The sequence below is a fragment of the Octopus sinensis genome, unplaced genomic scaffold (assembly GCF_006345805.1).
Source record: "Octopus sinensis unplaced genomic scaffold, ASM634580v1 Contig10214_ERROPOS200000, whole genome shotgun sequence".
In the NCBI taxonomy this organism is placed as follows: Eukaryota; Metazoa; Mollusca; class Cephalopoda; order Octopoda; family Octopodidae; genus Octopus; species Octopus sinensis.
This window is the reverse complement of record NW_021832015.1, coordinates 117,311-132,500: the sequence shown is the minus strand read 5'-3', so window position 1 is coordinate 132,500 and position 15,190 is coordinate 117,311. Positions and strand designations below refer to the sequence as shown.

General features: G+C 38.3%; 1 protein-coding gene across 2 annotated transcripts in view; it reads right to left on the bottom strand.

The window, feature by feature from the left end:
- Positions 1-15,190, bottom strand: part of LOC115228295 (alpha-crystallin A chain) — a 31,838-nt gene extending 16,648 nt beyond the window's left edge. The window contains exon 1 of one of the 2 annotated variants that reach the window (XM_036498903.1): positions 14,720-15,190. In XM_036498903.1, the coding sequence (XP_036354796.1) occupies positions 14,720-14,941 (222 nt within the window). In that variant the 5' untranslated portion in view covers positions 14,942-15,190. Of the gene's footprint in view, positions 1-7,130; positions 7,732-14,719 lie in introns of those variants that run through there. The other variant, XM_029798911.2, reaches the window with a different exon arrangement.

Below are 15,190 nucleotides of genomic sequence, written 5' to 3'. Positions count from 1 at the left end.
GACCCATACCAGCCAAGGCCGGCTCAAGGTACCGGCAACTCGGGGTGCCATGTGCTTGGGGACGCCAAAGAGGGCGTGACAAGAGCGAACAGACTTGTGCAATTCTGGCAGATCTGTGCACGACAACCACCACGTCAAACTATCGAGTAAACGATGGACCAAGACGACAAAGGTGTATCTATAACAAATCTCCCTCAAATCGCAACTCATCATCTTGAGAAATTGAAGGTAATACATTGGCTAATAGATCGATATCCTTAAAACAACGGGATGATCACGACTGGAGCGAATAACTTTGATCATAGCCCTACTTGATCAGGTTGATTTGGAGGCTACATAACACAACTGTGAAATGCGAATCAACAGATAAAAACCTTTAAAAAAGGGGATCATAGAATAGCCCTGCTAAGTATAATCCACATCTTTTACGAGACATTTTCAGTTCAATAACACAACTGACACTGTACATTATCCATACAACGAAACAACAAAATAAACCCTGCAATAAGGCAGACCAGTTGTATCATGAAATTACATTTCTATAACCCCAAACGAAAATTTGACAATTTGAATGTGGATTTGGTGATGGGGTAGATATTCAAACGAAACAGTTGGAAACACGATGATAATAAAAATGGAAAAGTTTAAAGAAAACTACTTGATAGTGTTATCAAAGACCACAAGGAATGGAACTCTCTCTCTCTCTCTTTCTTTTTCACTTTCTCTTGAACGATGTAGCGGCCTCAACAGATGATAATGTATCTCTCAATTTATGTGTGAAATTATTATTTAAATATAACTGGAATTAAAAATAACCAGGATGTAAGGATTGAAATTAGAAACAAGTTGTATGAAAACAACAATAAATGCTTTGAAAATGATTTTATAAAAAGACTCAGGCAAATATATAACCATAACACGGATTTATACGTGTGAAAATGAACACTTGTCTTACTTCTGAAAATCCTGTAGACACAGCTGAATGTTGTTGGGCCACAGGCATAGCATGGTGGAATCCACTGTGCACAGCCTAACCCTAGCAAAACACTGTATATAACAAAAAAGTATCGTGATGTACTTGGTTGTATAGTGGAAAATAATAATAATAATAGAAATAATAATAATAATAATAATAATAATAATAATAATAATAATAATAATAATAATAAGGGAAGGATAAGAAATGCTTAATGATAGATGTGATAGTACCATCAGAGGGAAATGTGTCCATTAAAGAAGTTGAGAAGTTATTTAAGTACAAAGACCTAGAAACAGAAGTGACCAAGATGTGGGGAATGAAAAGCAGCAGAGCACCTGTGGTGATTAGAGCGTTAGGGCTAATTAAAAAGGACCTTGATAAGCAGCTCAACAAACTCCCTTGCAGCGTTAACGTGGGAGAACTTCAGAAAATAGTGTTGCTAGGTTCCGCACAAATTTTACGCCGTGTACTTTTTATGAAATGGGGACTTGCTGTGACCCTAGGGTCAAGGGATGACCCCGGTTCAGCAGAAGACAACGGTCCATATTTTGTTTAAAAAAACCCCAAAAAAACTGAAGAGGTCACCCAGACACTGCAAAAACTAAGCAACTGGAATATCAATAATGATAATAATAATAATAATAATAATAATAATAATGATGATGATGATGATGATGATTGATGATGATGATGATGATGATGATGATGATCCAGTGCAATCACCTGACCAGATAAGAAACCGGACGTTGTGGTGAATAAAAAAGAAAGAACATGTATGATATATCGACATAGCATGCCCCGGTGACAACAGGATCAATGTGAAAGAAGAAGAAAAAATAAACAACTATGACGATTTAAAGTGGGAAATACGAAGGTTGTGGTCAATGAAGAGAGCAGACGTGATAGCAATAGTAATTGGTGCACTTGGAAGTATCAGCACTCGACTAACAACATGGCTGAAAAAGACCTGTGCAAGTGTGTAGGTAGAATTGCTTGGAACTTCAAGATTTCTTTGCCGGGTTCTTGAAGCATGACCAGTAAACAAGTGTCACCTTAGTCTGCTGGATGTGGACAGCTGACACTTTCCATCATACCCAGCAAAATAAAGTATGAGTTTTCATATAATAATAATAATAATAATAATAATAATAATAATAATAATAAGTCTTGGTATAAAAGATGGGCTACAGCAAATATTCTGCTCAATACCACAGATTTGCTTGTCAGTTGTTTGACCTTAACCAGTTGAGCATGTCCCTTAGTGGCTGACGATATGTGCATCTCTGATCACGAGCAGAAGTAGTGGGGGAGCATCATAGCCATGTGTTGAGAGGGATTCTTTGGGGTTTGAATAATTCATCTCTGGAAACATGGGTGGTTCTTTCAACATCCTTAAACAACCCTTATTCAGGGACCTTTTGAGCGGGATGGGTTACTCGATCTGAAGAAAATTCTAACTGGGCTCCACCTGCAAGGTCATGTGCTGTTTATCTTGATATGAGATCACCATGTCGCGCACATATGGTTGTGATGCATGTGCCTGGTGTACCCTTATCAGACGGGTAGTCATGATGGGTATACTGGGCTTCGTATATTTTACCCCAGTGTCACTTTAATGGCATGCTCTGCTCGCTCACTCAATAATAATAATAATAATAATAACAACAACTGAAGAGGTCACCCAGGCACTGCAAAAGTTAAGCAACTAGAAGGCACCGGGGCACGATAAGATCCCCAACTTCTGGTTAAAATACCCAACAGGAACATATAAAAAGCTGGCTGAAAAATTTAATGAAATACTAGCATAGTCAGAGAAAATGCCTGAATGGCTCAAGAAGGGAAAACTATCCTAATTCCCAAATCCACTGAAACGGCAAACCTACAAAATTACAGACCGATAACTTGTGTCATTGCACTTTACAAAGCCTTTACTGCAATAATATCGCAGAGATTGAGCAAGCATCTGAAATAAAACAACCTGTTTCCAGAAGAGCAGAAGGGATGCTGCAAGGGCTCATACGGCTTTAAAGATTAACTACTGATCAATAAAGCCATAACTAAAGACAGCCGCAGAAAGAAGAAGGGTCTAAGTATGGCCTGGACCGATTACTGAAAGGGTTTTCATAGTGTTCCCCACACATGGATCCTAGAAACACTAGCCATGAACAAAGAAGCACCAATAATCATAAAATATATAAAACATTCTGTAAATAAATGACAGACCGTGCTATAGCTCCAGACAAAAGGAAAACTCATAAAAACATTAGAAGAGGAATATTCCAGGGAGACACGCTCTCTCCACTTCTTTTCTGCTTGGCACTGACACCTTTATATGACATGCTAAACAGAACTGAGTGTGGATATAACTGTTACGGTAAAACAATCAGCCACATCTTATATATGGTTAATCTAAAATTGTACACTACAAATGATAAACACCTCGAAACATTACTGCAGTCAGTAAATGGATTTACCAAAGAAAAGAACATGAAATTTGGTTCAGACAAATGTGCCAAAGTAATCTTGAAAAGAGGAAAACTAGATGAGAGTAGCAACATCACACAAGATAAAGCAAATGAAATAAGAGAATTAGACCAAAGCCAGGCATACAAATACTTAGGAATCAATGAACAAGATATGATACAACACACAAATAAAAGAGAAAATAAGAAAAGAATACTATAGACAAGTTAGATTAATACTGAAATAGAGCTCAACGCGAAAAACAAGATAATAGGTATCAACACTCTAGCCGTCCCAGTTATAAGTTACAGCTAATATACTCTTAATTGGACTCTAAATGAACTAATCAATATAGACAGGAAAACAAGAAAAATGATAGGATTGAGGATGCACCACTCAAAATCTGAAATAGAAAGGTTATATACACAATGTATGGAAGGTGGTAGAACGTTATACAGCTAGAAAACTATTACAAAATAACCACCATAAGACTACGGAAATACCTACGTCAGAAGCAAGGAAAACTAATGCAACTAGTCACAAAACATGAACAAAAACTGTTTTCAGTCTTTAAGGAAGCTGACAAATACAGACAAGAAGTCATACTGCCTAACAACTATGAAGAAAAAGAAGAAACAACAAAAGCGATAAAACAACTGAACTCCAAACTAAAACTAGAACAGCATCGGATCATGATAAAACGATGTGGAGATGGACAAGAAACAATAAATCATATTATCTCTGGCTGCCCAGTCCTGGCTAAGAAGAAATATATTCACAGGCACGACAGAGTTGGGACCTACATACACTGGAAGCTGAGCCAATACTGGAAAAACAACAGAGAAAAGATGGTATAGGCACACGTCAGAAAAGGTCACAGAAAATGAGTAAGCAACCATATTCTGGGATATGCCGATACACACAGATAGAGAAAATAAGGCCAACAGACCAGATATAGTTGTCAGAGATCATGAAGAAAAAAATGCTTTCTAATTGATCTATCAATACCAATAGATGACAATGTTTCTCTAAAAGAAACGGAGAAACTTTCAAAATACAATGACCTAGAAATAGGGGTAACTCGAATGTGGAATCTAAAACCAGAAACAATTCCTATCATAGTGGGTGCATTATGCATGATAAAAAACATTCAGACAAATACATAACAAAAGTACCAGGACTTACAAGTATACGTAACATACAGAAAATAGCACGATTAGGCGCCGTATATATGCTACGTAAAACACTTTCAATACAGTAAAAATGAGAGCACCACAACAAACCACAGCACATACCCAAGGCACACGGAGCTGCGCTCGGTAGTGCAGTGAAAGCATGTGATAAAAATAAGACTACTGAATAATAATAATAATAATAATAATAATAATAATAATATAATAATAATAATAAGTCCTGGCTAAGAAGGAATATATTCACAGACATGATAGAGTTGGAACCTATATACATTGGAAGCTATGCCAACATTATGGAATAACAACAGAAAAAAGATGGTATAGGCACATACCAGAAAAGGTCACAGAAAACGAGAAAGCAACCATATTCTGGGATATGCCGATACACACAGATAGAGAAATTAAGACCAACAGACTAGATATAGTTGTCAGAGATCATGAAGAAAAAAATGCTTTCTAATTGATGTATCAATACCGGCTGATGACAACATGTCTCTAAAAGAAATGAAGAAACTCTCAAAATACAAAGACCTGGAAATAGAGGTAACCAGAATGTGGAATCTAAAACAGAACAATTCCTATCATAGTAGGTGCATTAGGCATGATAAAAAATATCAGACAATACATAACAAACACCAGGACTTACAATCACATATAACATACAAAAAATTGCACTACTAGGTACTGCACCATCCTACGCAGAACACTTTCCATACAATAACCATCAGAGCATCACAACAAATCAAAGCACATACCCAAGGCACACAGAGCTGCGCTCGGTAGTGAAGTGAAAGCACGCTATAAAAATAAAACTACTGAATAATAATAATAATAATAATAATAATAATAATAATAATAATAATAATAATAATGATAATAATAATAATCCTTTCTACTGAAGGCAGAAAACCATGAAATTTTCTGGGAGGAGACTAGTCCATTATATCGACTCCAGTGTTTCAATGGTACTTAATTTATCGACCCCGAAAGGATGAAAGGCAAAGTTGACCTCGGCGGAATTTGAATTCAGAACTTAGCGACGGACGAAATACCGCTGAGCTTTTTTCCTGACGTTCTAACGATTCTGCCAGCTCGACGCCTTAATAATAATAATATAATAATAATAATAATAATAATATAATAATATGATGATGATGATGATGATGATGATGATATATAATAATAATAAAATACTAAGATGATGATGATGATGATGATGATGATGATGATGATGATGATGATGATGATGATGATGATGATAGATGATGAGATGATGATGATGATGATGATGATGATGAATAATAATAATAATAATAATAATAATAATATAATAATGCCCTGATGCAGTACCAGGCAGTAGCTCTCATGGCTTCTGATCTTAACTGATTGGAAGTGTTATCATGTACTTGTTTTGTCTTGGTATAAAAGATAGGCTACAGCAAATATTCTGCTCAATACCACAGATTTGCTTGTCAGTTGTTTGACCTTAACCAGTTGAGCATGTCCCTTAGTGGCTGAAGATATGTGCATCTCTGATCACGAGCAGAAGTAGTGGGGGAGCATCATAGCCATGTGTTGAGAGGGATTCTTTGGGGTTTGAATAGTTCACCTCTGGAAACATGGGTGGTTCTTTCAACATCCTTAAACAAGCCTTATTCAGGGACCGTTTGAGCGGGATGGGCTACTCGACCTGAAGAAAATTCTAACTGGGCCCCACCTGTAAGGTCATGTGCTGTTTATCTTGATATGAGATCACCATGTCGCGCACATATGGTTGTGATGCATGTGCCTGGTGTACCTTTATCAGACGGGTAGTCATGATGGTTATATTGGGCTTCGTATATTTTACCCCAGTGTCACTTTGATGGCATGAACTGCTCTCTCACTCAATAATATAATAATAATAATAATAATAATATGATGATGATGATGATGATGAGATGATGATAATAAAATAATAATAATAATAATAATAATAATAATAATAATAATATGACGATGATGATGATGATAATAATAATAATAATAATAATAATAATAATAATATAATAATAATAGTATAGCACAAGGTTTCAAGGATTAGCTATAATCAGGTATATCAATCCTTGGACCATTTTGTCGATCAAATTTGGTGGAATTTAAACTCAGAATTTAAATTATTTACGTTATTTACATTATTTACATTTGACGGATATTTTTCCTCATCTTGTTTGCTGTTAACAGAACGTTTCAGCTGATATACTCTCCTGCCTTCATCAGGTGTCTTGGGGAAATATCGAACCTGGGTTCTCATTTTTAAGGTATTTTTCGATGTTATTATTATTATTATTATTATTATTATTATTATTATTATTATTATTATTATTATTATTATTATTATTCCTAAAATAGAGAAACATGTGATTAAGTTATATGACATTAGAACTTATAAACACGGAACATGGAAAAGAGAAATGTTAGAGTAAGAAAATTTGGGCGTTAAAATCTTGTCTTACTTCTGAAAATCCTGTAGACACAGCTGAATGTTGTTGGGCCACAGGCATAGAATGGTGGAATCCACTGTGCATATTCGATCGACGCCAGTTTTGCCAATGACTGAAGAAATCATCCATCATTGGAGATATTCCGAAATTTTGGTCAGAGAGTCGAGAAAATGGCGGCATATCAGTCCATGGGTCCTCCCAAATGCTCCACGAAGGCATTCTGTTATACAGCGGTGTCAGGGATCGTGAGTAGGGATAATGAGGACTTGCCATTCTTGTGATTTCGGATTTTCACTGTAACCAAACAAATATACTGCCAATAACTTGTAGAAAATTCTTCTCTCAGCGATGCCAATTCTGTGGCGGCTGCTTTAGTTGTTGTCTTAATATAAAGTGTGTTCTGTGACTCAAACAGAACTACAGGTGGCTCTCTTTGTAGAAGTTTCGGTTAGAAGCAATATTCCAATTTATAATAGCAGCAGTTAACAGAAACAAGGGAGAGAGAGAGAGAGAGAGAGAAGGGGAGAGAGAGAGAAGTAGGGAGAGAAAGAGGCAGACTGAATGTGTGTGAGTATAGGGCATGCGTCACTCAGTGCCTCCTCCCCGCTCCTTCCCCTCTCCATTCCTAACCTATACCTATTCCACTCTTAAAAACTTCTTCCTTCACTTGCATCATTCCCATTCCATCATCTTCGAGTTAACCTTTGTATATTTATTTTTAAAAAACGGGGTCAGCAAATGTTTCTATCTATTTACCTGTCTATTTATCTATCTACCTATCTACGAGTCAATCAACATGCCTGTCTGCCTACCTGGTTGTTTGTCAGTCTGTCTGTCTGTCAGTCTGTCTGTCTGTCTGTCTGTCTGTCTGTCTGTCTGTCTGTCTGTCTGTTTCTCTGCTTAACTAGCTAGTCAACACTAACTAGTGCTATAACTATGCATATAGATTCACTTGATAGAAATGCGCATGCGTGGTCGTATGTTACTGTGCATGTGTGTGTGTGTGTGTGTGTGTGTATAATATATATATAAACATACATGCAAGTTTATATTATTATACATACATACATACATACATACATACATACATACTACATACATACATACATACACACACACACACACACACACACACACACCACAACACACACACACACACACACACATATATATAAGATAAGAAAATGGAGAAATACATCTAAATCAAATATCAATTACCAGATAATACTCAATCACATACTTTATTAAACCACCACATAAGAGACTGCATTTACAACCCCTATCTCGATTGTATATATATATATGTATATATATATATATATATATATATATATATATATATATATAATATATATATATATAATATATTATATACATATATATTACATATATATATATATATATATAATATATATATATATATATATATATATATAACTTGCGTGTATGTTTATATATATACATATAGGCGCAGGAGTGGCTGTGTGGTAAGAAGCTTGCTTACCAACCACATGGTTCCGAGTTCAGTCCCACTGCGTGGCACCTGGGACATGTGTCTTCTACTATAGTCTCGGGCAGAATGAAGCTTTGTGAGTGGATTTGGGAGACGGAAACTGAAAGAAGCCCGTCGTATATATATATATACACACATATATATTATATGTTACTCTTTTTCTCTTTTACCCTTTTACTTGTTTCAGTCATTTGACTGCGGCCATGCTGGACCGCCGCCTTTAGTCGAGCAAATCGACCCAGAACTTATTCTTTATAAGCCTAGCACTTATTCTATCGGACTCTTTTGCCGAACCGCTAAGTTGCGGGGACGTAAACACCAGCATCGGTTGTCAAGCAATGTTGGGGGGACAAACACAGACACGCAAACATACATACATACATTCATACATACATACATACATACATACATACATACATACATACATACATACATACATACATATATATTTATATATGTGTGTATATATATATATATGACAGGCTTCTTTCAGTTTCCGACTACCAAATCCACTCACAAGGCTTTGGTCGGCTCGAGGCTATAGTAGAAGACACTTGCCCAAGGTACCACGCAGTTGGACTGAACTCGGAACCATGTGATTCGTAAGCAAGCTACTTACCACACAGCCACTCCTGCTATTTACTATTTATTAATTAATTGAACCCGACGCATTCATTTCCAAGTAATATATATATATATATATATAGATATATTGAGAGAGAGAGAGAGAGAGAGAGAGAGAGAGGGCGAGAGTGAGAGAGGGAGAGATAATTTTTTACATGTCCATATATTTTAAAACATTTTATTGGGGCTATTTGAACTGTTTTGTTTAATGTCCGGATTGCTCTTATTTTGATTTGCATCCTCCATCGATTATCGCTCCTTCCAGTCGTGACTAACTCAACCGGAAAGTCCTTTCTTTCCCGCCGCCTCTGATACGTCACGTGTCATTGATATAATGTTACTTTAAATCAATGTGTGAAAGAAACTTAATCTAGGAGTATTGTGCGGGTATTAGTGTGTGTGTGTGTATGTGCAAGTGTGTATGTGAGTGTGTCTATGTGTAGGTGTATATGCGTAGGTGTATTTGCGAGCGTATGTGTGTATGTGTATGTATGTGTGTGTATGAGTGTGTGAGCGTGTGTATGTGTGTGTATGTGTATGTGGATGTATGCGTGAGCGTGTGTGTGTATGTGTGAGCGTATGTGTGAGCGTGTCTATGTGTGTGTGTATGTGTGTAGGTGTATTTGTGAGCGTATGTGTGTGTGAGTGTGTATGGTATGTGTGAATGTGTGTGGATGTATGTGTGAGCGTGTGTATGCGTTTGATCATGTGTATATGTGTGTGTGTATACACATGCACATATGCTTACGTACACCCACCCACACGCACGCATATATATATATATATATATATATATATAACATGCATTTACGTAAAGTATGTTGTATTTGTCTGAACTATTTGTGACTTGGTGTGAATGTACGTATAACTGGGTAGATTGCGTGTACAATGTGTGTGCATGAGAGAGAGAAAGAGAGAGAGAGGGGAGTGAGAGAGTGAGTGTGTGTGCATGAGAGAGAGAAAGAGAGAGAGAGGGGAGTGAGAGAGAGAGTGTGTGTGCATGAGAGAGAGAAAGAGAGAGAGAGGGGAGTGAGAGAGAGAGTGTGTGTGCATGAGAGAGAGAAAGAGAGAGAGAGGGGAGTGAGAGAGTGAGTGTGTGTGTGAGAGAGAGAGAAGAGAGAGAGAGAGGGGAGTGAGAGAGTGAGTGTGTGTGTGAGAGGAGAAAGAGAGAGAGAGAGAGGGGAGTGAGAGAGTGAGTGTGTGTGTGAGAGAGAGAAAGAGAGAGAGAGAGGGGAGTGAGAGAGTGAGTGTGTGTGTGAGAGAGAGAAAGAGAGAGAGAGAGGAGTGAGAGAGTGAGTGTGTGTGTGAGAGAGAGAAAGAGAGAGAGAGAGGGGAGTGAGAGAGTGAGTGTGTGTGTGAGAGAGAGAAAGAGAGAGAGAGAGGGGAGTGAGAGAGTGAGTGTGTGTGTGAGAGAGAGAAAGAGAGAGAGAGAGGAGTGAGAGGTGAGTGTGTGTGGAGAGAGAGAAAGAGAGAGAGAGGGGAGTGAGAGAGTGAGTGTGTGTGTGTGAGAGAGAAAGAGAGAGAGAGAGGAGTGAGAGAGTGAGTGTGTGTGTGAGAGAGAGAAAGAGAGAGAGAGAGGGGAGTGAGAGAGTGAGTGTGTGTGTGAGAGAGAGAAAGAGAGAGAGAGGGGAGTGAGAGAGTGAGTGTGTGTGTGAGAGAGAGAAAGAGAGAGAGAGGGGAGTGAGAGAGAGTGTGTATGTGCATGAGAGAGAGAAAGAGAGAAAGAGGGGAGTGAGAGAGAGAAAGAGAGAGAGAGAGAGAGGGGAGTGAGAGAGGGTGTGTGTGTGAGAGAGAGAGAGAAAGAGAGAGAGAGAGTGTGTGTGTGTGAGAGAGAGAGAAAGAGAGAGAGAGGGGAGTGAGAGAGAGTGTGTGTGTGAGAGAGAGAAAGAGAGAAAGAGGGGAGTGAGAGAGAGTGTGTGTGTGAGAGAGAGAGAGAAAGAGAGAGAGAGTGTGTGTGTGTGTGAGAGAGAGAGAAAGAGAGAGAGAGAGGGGAGTGAGAGAGAGTGTGTGTGTGAGAGAGAGAAAGAGAGAGAGGGGAGTGAGAGAGAGTGTGTGTGTGAGAGAGAGAGAAAGAGAGAGAGAGAGGGGAGTGAGAGAGAGTGTGTGTGTGTGTGAGAGAGAGGGGAGTGAGAGAGAGTGTGTGAGTGTGTGAGAGAGAGAGAACTTACGCGTGTGAGAGCCTGTATGAATCATGCATGTTCTAGAATCACCTCTCAGCCTACCTAGAAAGGTATACGAAGAAGTTTTGCCCACGTAATCAAGACTTGGCTTGATGCCAAAGACATCCTGTCTTAAATATTTCCTTGTGAATGATAAACTAATGTTGAGATTTTGATAGAATCTCAGCACGGCGGAAATAGCGGAAATGAGTGAGAGTAAACTAAGTGAAAAATATCTGAGTCGTTGGAGAATATTTACAAAATATCAGGCAATTTATTCGAAAGAATAAAGACTCGCAAAAATAAAAATGGTACCTACCAAGTGACTACAGACTATTTTATCTGGTAGATCCACTGATCTACTACAAGATAGCATAAAAGACTTATGGGCCTATTAGACGCAATCCAATGTCAGGAAAGGAAAAAAAAAAATGTTTAGTGCATTAAAGCACATGAGAGGCTCAATTGCTCGGTTAGGAGCCGGGGTAATGTTTAGAGATTAAAAAAAAATTGCGTCTTATTTGCTAATAAGACGCAATAACTGAACAGATGAAGAACACTAGCGTAGCTAGAGTGTGTACCACCAGGGGCGGCCCTTCCGTTTGTCGCCCCCCCCCCAAAAAAAACACATATTACCTACAGCAGACCCAAAAGTGCCGCCCGGGGCGGACCGCACCTACCGCCCCAACCCTAGCTACGCTAATGATTCAGAAGCCAATTTTTGGTAAATATTTGAGCTGTGTAGTACCATCTTAAGGGATAGGCTTTCTATGTAGTTGCCCGGGATCCTCACAGCCTTAGGAACCCAGTTCTGATCTATGTATGTTGTTGTGGCTTTTGCTCTCAATAATTAAATACTATGAAGTTCAGTTCGCTGATTTGTTCGCGGGCCTCTGTGCTTCTAAGGCGGCCCTTGATGTCCTCATTACTGCCTCTTTTCTGTTTATACCATAATATTTAATTCTTCGAATAGTCTTGTTCTATGGTATTTAAGAAAAAAACACAACCCTTCCTCTATATTTCACTTGAAACCTGAACATAATTCTCTGTCACACGAAACTTAACCAAAGCTCTTAGATTGGCCTTTTATTCTTTGAATTCTTTCTCCTTAAATTTGCTGCCGGACTCGGTTCGGCAACAAATCTATATTCAAGTAATTCACCCAAACCCAGTTTCTTTCTTTGTTTGTTTGTTTGTTTGTTTGTTTGTTTGTTTGTTTGTTTGTTACTTTCTTTCTTTCTTTGTTTCCTTCTTTCTTTCTTTCTTTCTTTCTTTCTTTCTTTCTTTCTTTCTTTCTTTCTTTCTTCTTTCTTCTTCTTTCTTCTTTGTTAACTTTTGTTCTTTCTTCTTTCTTCTTTTCTTTCTTTCCTTTCTTTGTTTCTTGTTTCTTTGTTTGTTTTCTTCTGTTTTCTTTTCCTTCTTCTTTCGTTCTTTTCTTTCTTCTTTCTTTCTCTTTCTCTCCTCCTCCCTCCTTCTCCCTCTTTCCTTCCCCCCCTTCCTTCCTCCCTCCCTCCCTCCTATCCTTTCCTTCCTTCCTTCCTTCTTCTCTTCCTCCTCCTTCCTTCTTTCCTCTTGTTCCTTTCTTCTTTCTTTCTTCTTCTTTTCTTTCTTTCTTTCTTTCTTTCTTTTTCTTTCTTTCTTTTCCTTCTTTCTTCGTTCCCTCCTTCTTTTCTTTTTCCTTCCCTTCTTTTCTTCCTCTTTCTTCTTCTTCCTCTCCTTTCTTTCCTTTCCTTCTTCTTTCTTTTTTCATTCTTTCTTTCTCTTTCTTTATTTTTCCTTTCCTTTTTTCTTCTTTTATTCTTTCTTTCTTTCTTTTTCCTTCTTGTCTTCTTTGTTTCCCTCTTTTTCCTTCTTTCTTTCTTTCTTTCTTTCTTTCTTTCTTTCTCAATATCTGTTTATCCACTCAACATTCATTCACCTCCAGGTTTCAAGGTTTTATCTAACGCAGGTGCATATGTGTGTGTGTGTGTGTGTGTGTGAGAGAGAGAGAGAGAGAGAGAGAGAGAGAAATAGAGAAAGACAGATAGAAACAGAGAAAGAAGGAGAGTGTGTGAGAGTGAAGAGCGAGAAAGAATGAAGTACCCGTTAAGTACTTGGTTCAATACAATCAAACGTTTCCTTCCTCAGATTTGATTTTTCGTAACAATATCAGAAATCAATTATACCACGCAATCTTGTAATGTCTATATTGTGTGGAGGGAGTTGTAAGCCCGCGGCCGATAACTTCAGATGTTCTCAGATTAATCTTACAAGACCATTTTCGCTTTTATATGCTTTCAGTCGTTGACTATTAAAGAAATCTGCCACGGATAGAGTATACGATGCGAAGTGACAGAATTGTAAGAGCACCGGACGACATTGCAGAGTTCTGTGTTCATAGCCGCAGGCGTGGCTGTGTGGTTAAGACGCTCGCTTCGCAACCACGTGGCTTCAGGTTCAGTCCCACTGCCCGGTACCTTGGGCAAATATCCTCTACTATAGTCCCGGGGTCGATCAATGCCTTGTGAAGTGAATGGATTTGGTTGACGGGAACTATGTGGGTTAGCCCGTCGTGTATGTGTATGTTGTTGTGTGCGTCTTTGTGATGTATTCATTTCACTCACGCCACTTGACAACCGATGTTGGTTTGATTACGTCCCTGTAACTTAGCGGGGACGTAATCAAACGATAGCATAAGTACCAGGGTCCGATTTATCCAACAAAACCTTTCAATGCGATGTCTCAGCAAGTAAAAGATAAACGATAAAGGAGGTTAAAGACATTCAGTACTTGTTCTGGATTTCGATGCTCTGAGTTCGAACACGCCTGAGATCAACTTTAATATCCTCCTTCTATGGTAGGTACCAGCCAAGAACAGTGGACAAGTGGTTTCGTTTAAGCATTGGACAGGATACCTTGCGGTATTTAGTCCTCTCTTTACTTTCTAAGCTCAAATCCCACCGTGGCGTACATGATTGGTAGACTCAATCCCTCGCTCATGTGACCACCAACACCTAGTTCTGGAATATCTTTAGTGGAGTCCACTGTGAAAGTATTCAAATTGGGTCTCCGGTTTGAAGATATCTTCCTCTCTCCATACCATTGGTTTCAGAGGTCCTATAAATGGTTACAACCATCACCATCCCCCACATTTTTTTGATTAAGCGATATAAAAAGAGTCATCGTGGGAATACCATTGCTGAAATCTTAAAATGGCAGAACAGCATACGATAGATGTCAAAAAGTCACACAAATCAACCAAACCAATCTTTAAAATTACTTTAGAATCGAAGGCATATAAAGCCAATGAATAGTCGAAGACTTACCTCTGAAAATCCATTCTGTTCTGATTGATTATTTGATCTGCGCAAACTCCAAGAGTTTCTGCCGAATCCAAAAAGGTCATCAATAGGAACCACGCCAAAGTGTTGGTTGAACAACCTATTGAACGGTGGAAAGTCTGACCAAGGATTATTCCACATGTTGTAAAAAGGATAGCTGTTGCTGTAGAAGGGCTTGAATATCGGTATATTTCTTTGGGTAGACATGTTTCTTTCTATCTTATCTTTCTGGCTTTATAGCTTTCTTTTGTTTATTTTCCCTTTCTTTAGTTCTTTCTCGCGTGCGTTCCTCTTCTACCTCTCTTTACATTCCTTGATTTCGCCAAGCTCTTACTTTTGAATCAGATTAATTAATCCTAATCCTTAAATTAAAATATTATCTTGAGAATCTTAAGCTAATTATTGAGTAAACGATTACTGATTGGATGGAGAAAGTTGTGCATGAAGTGTTGCTCG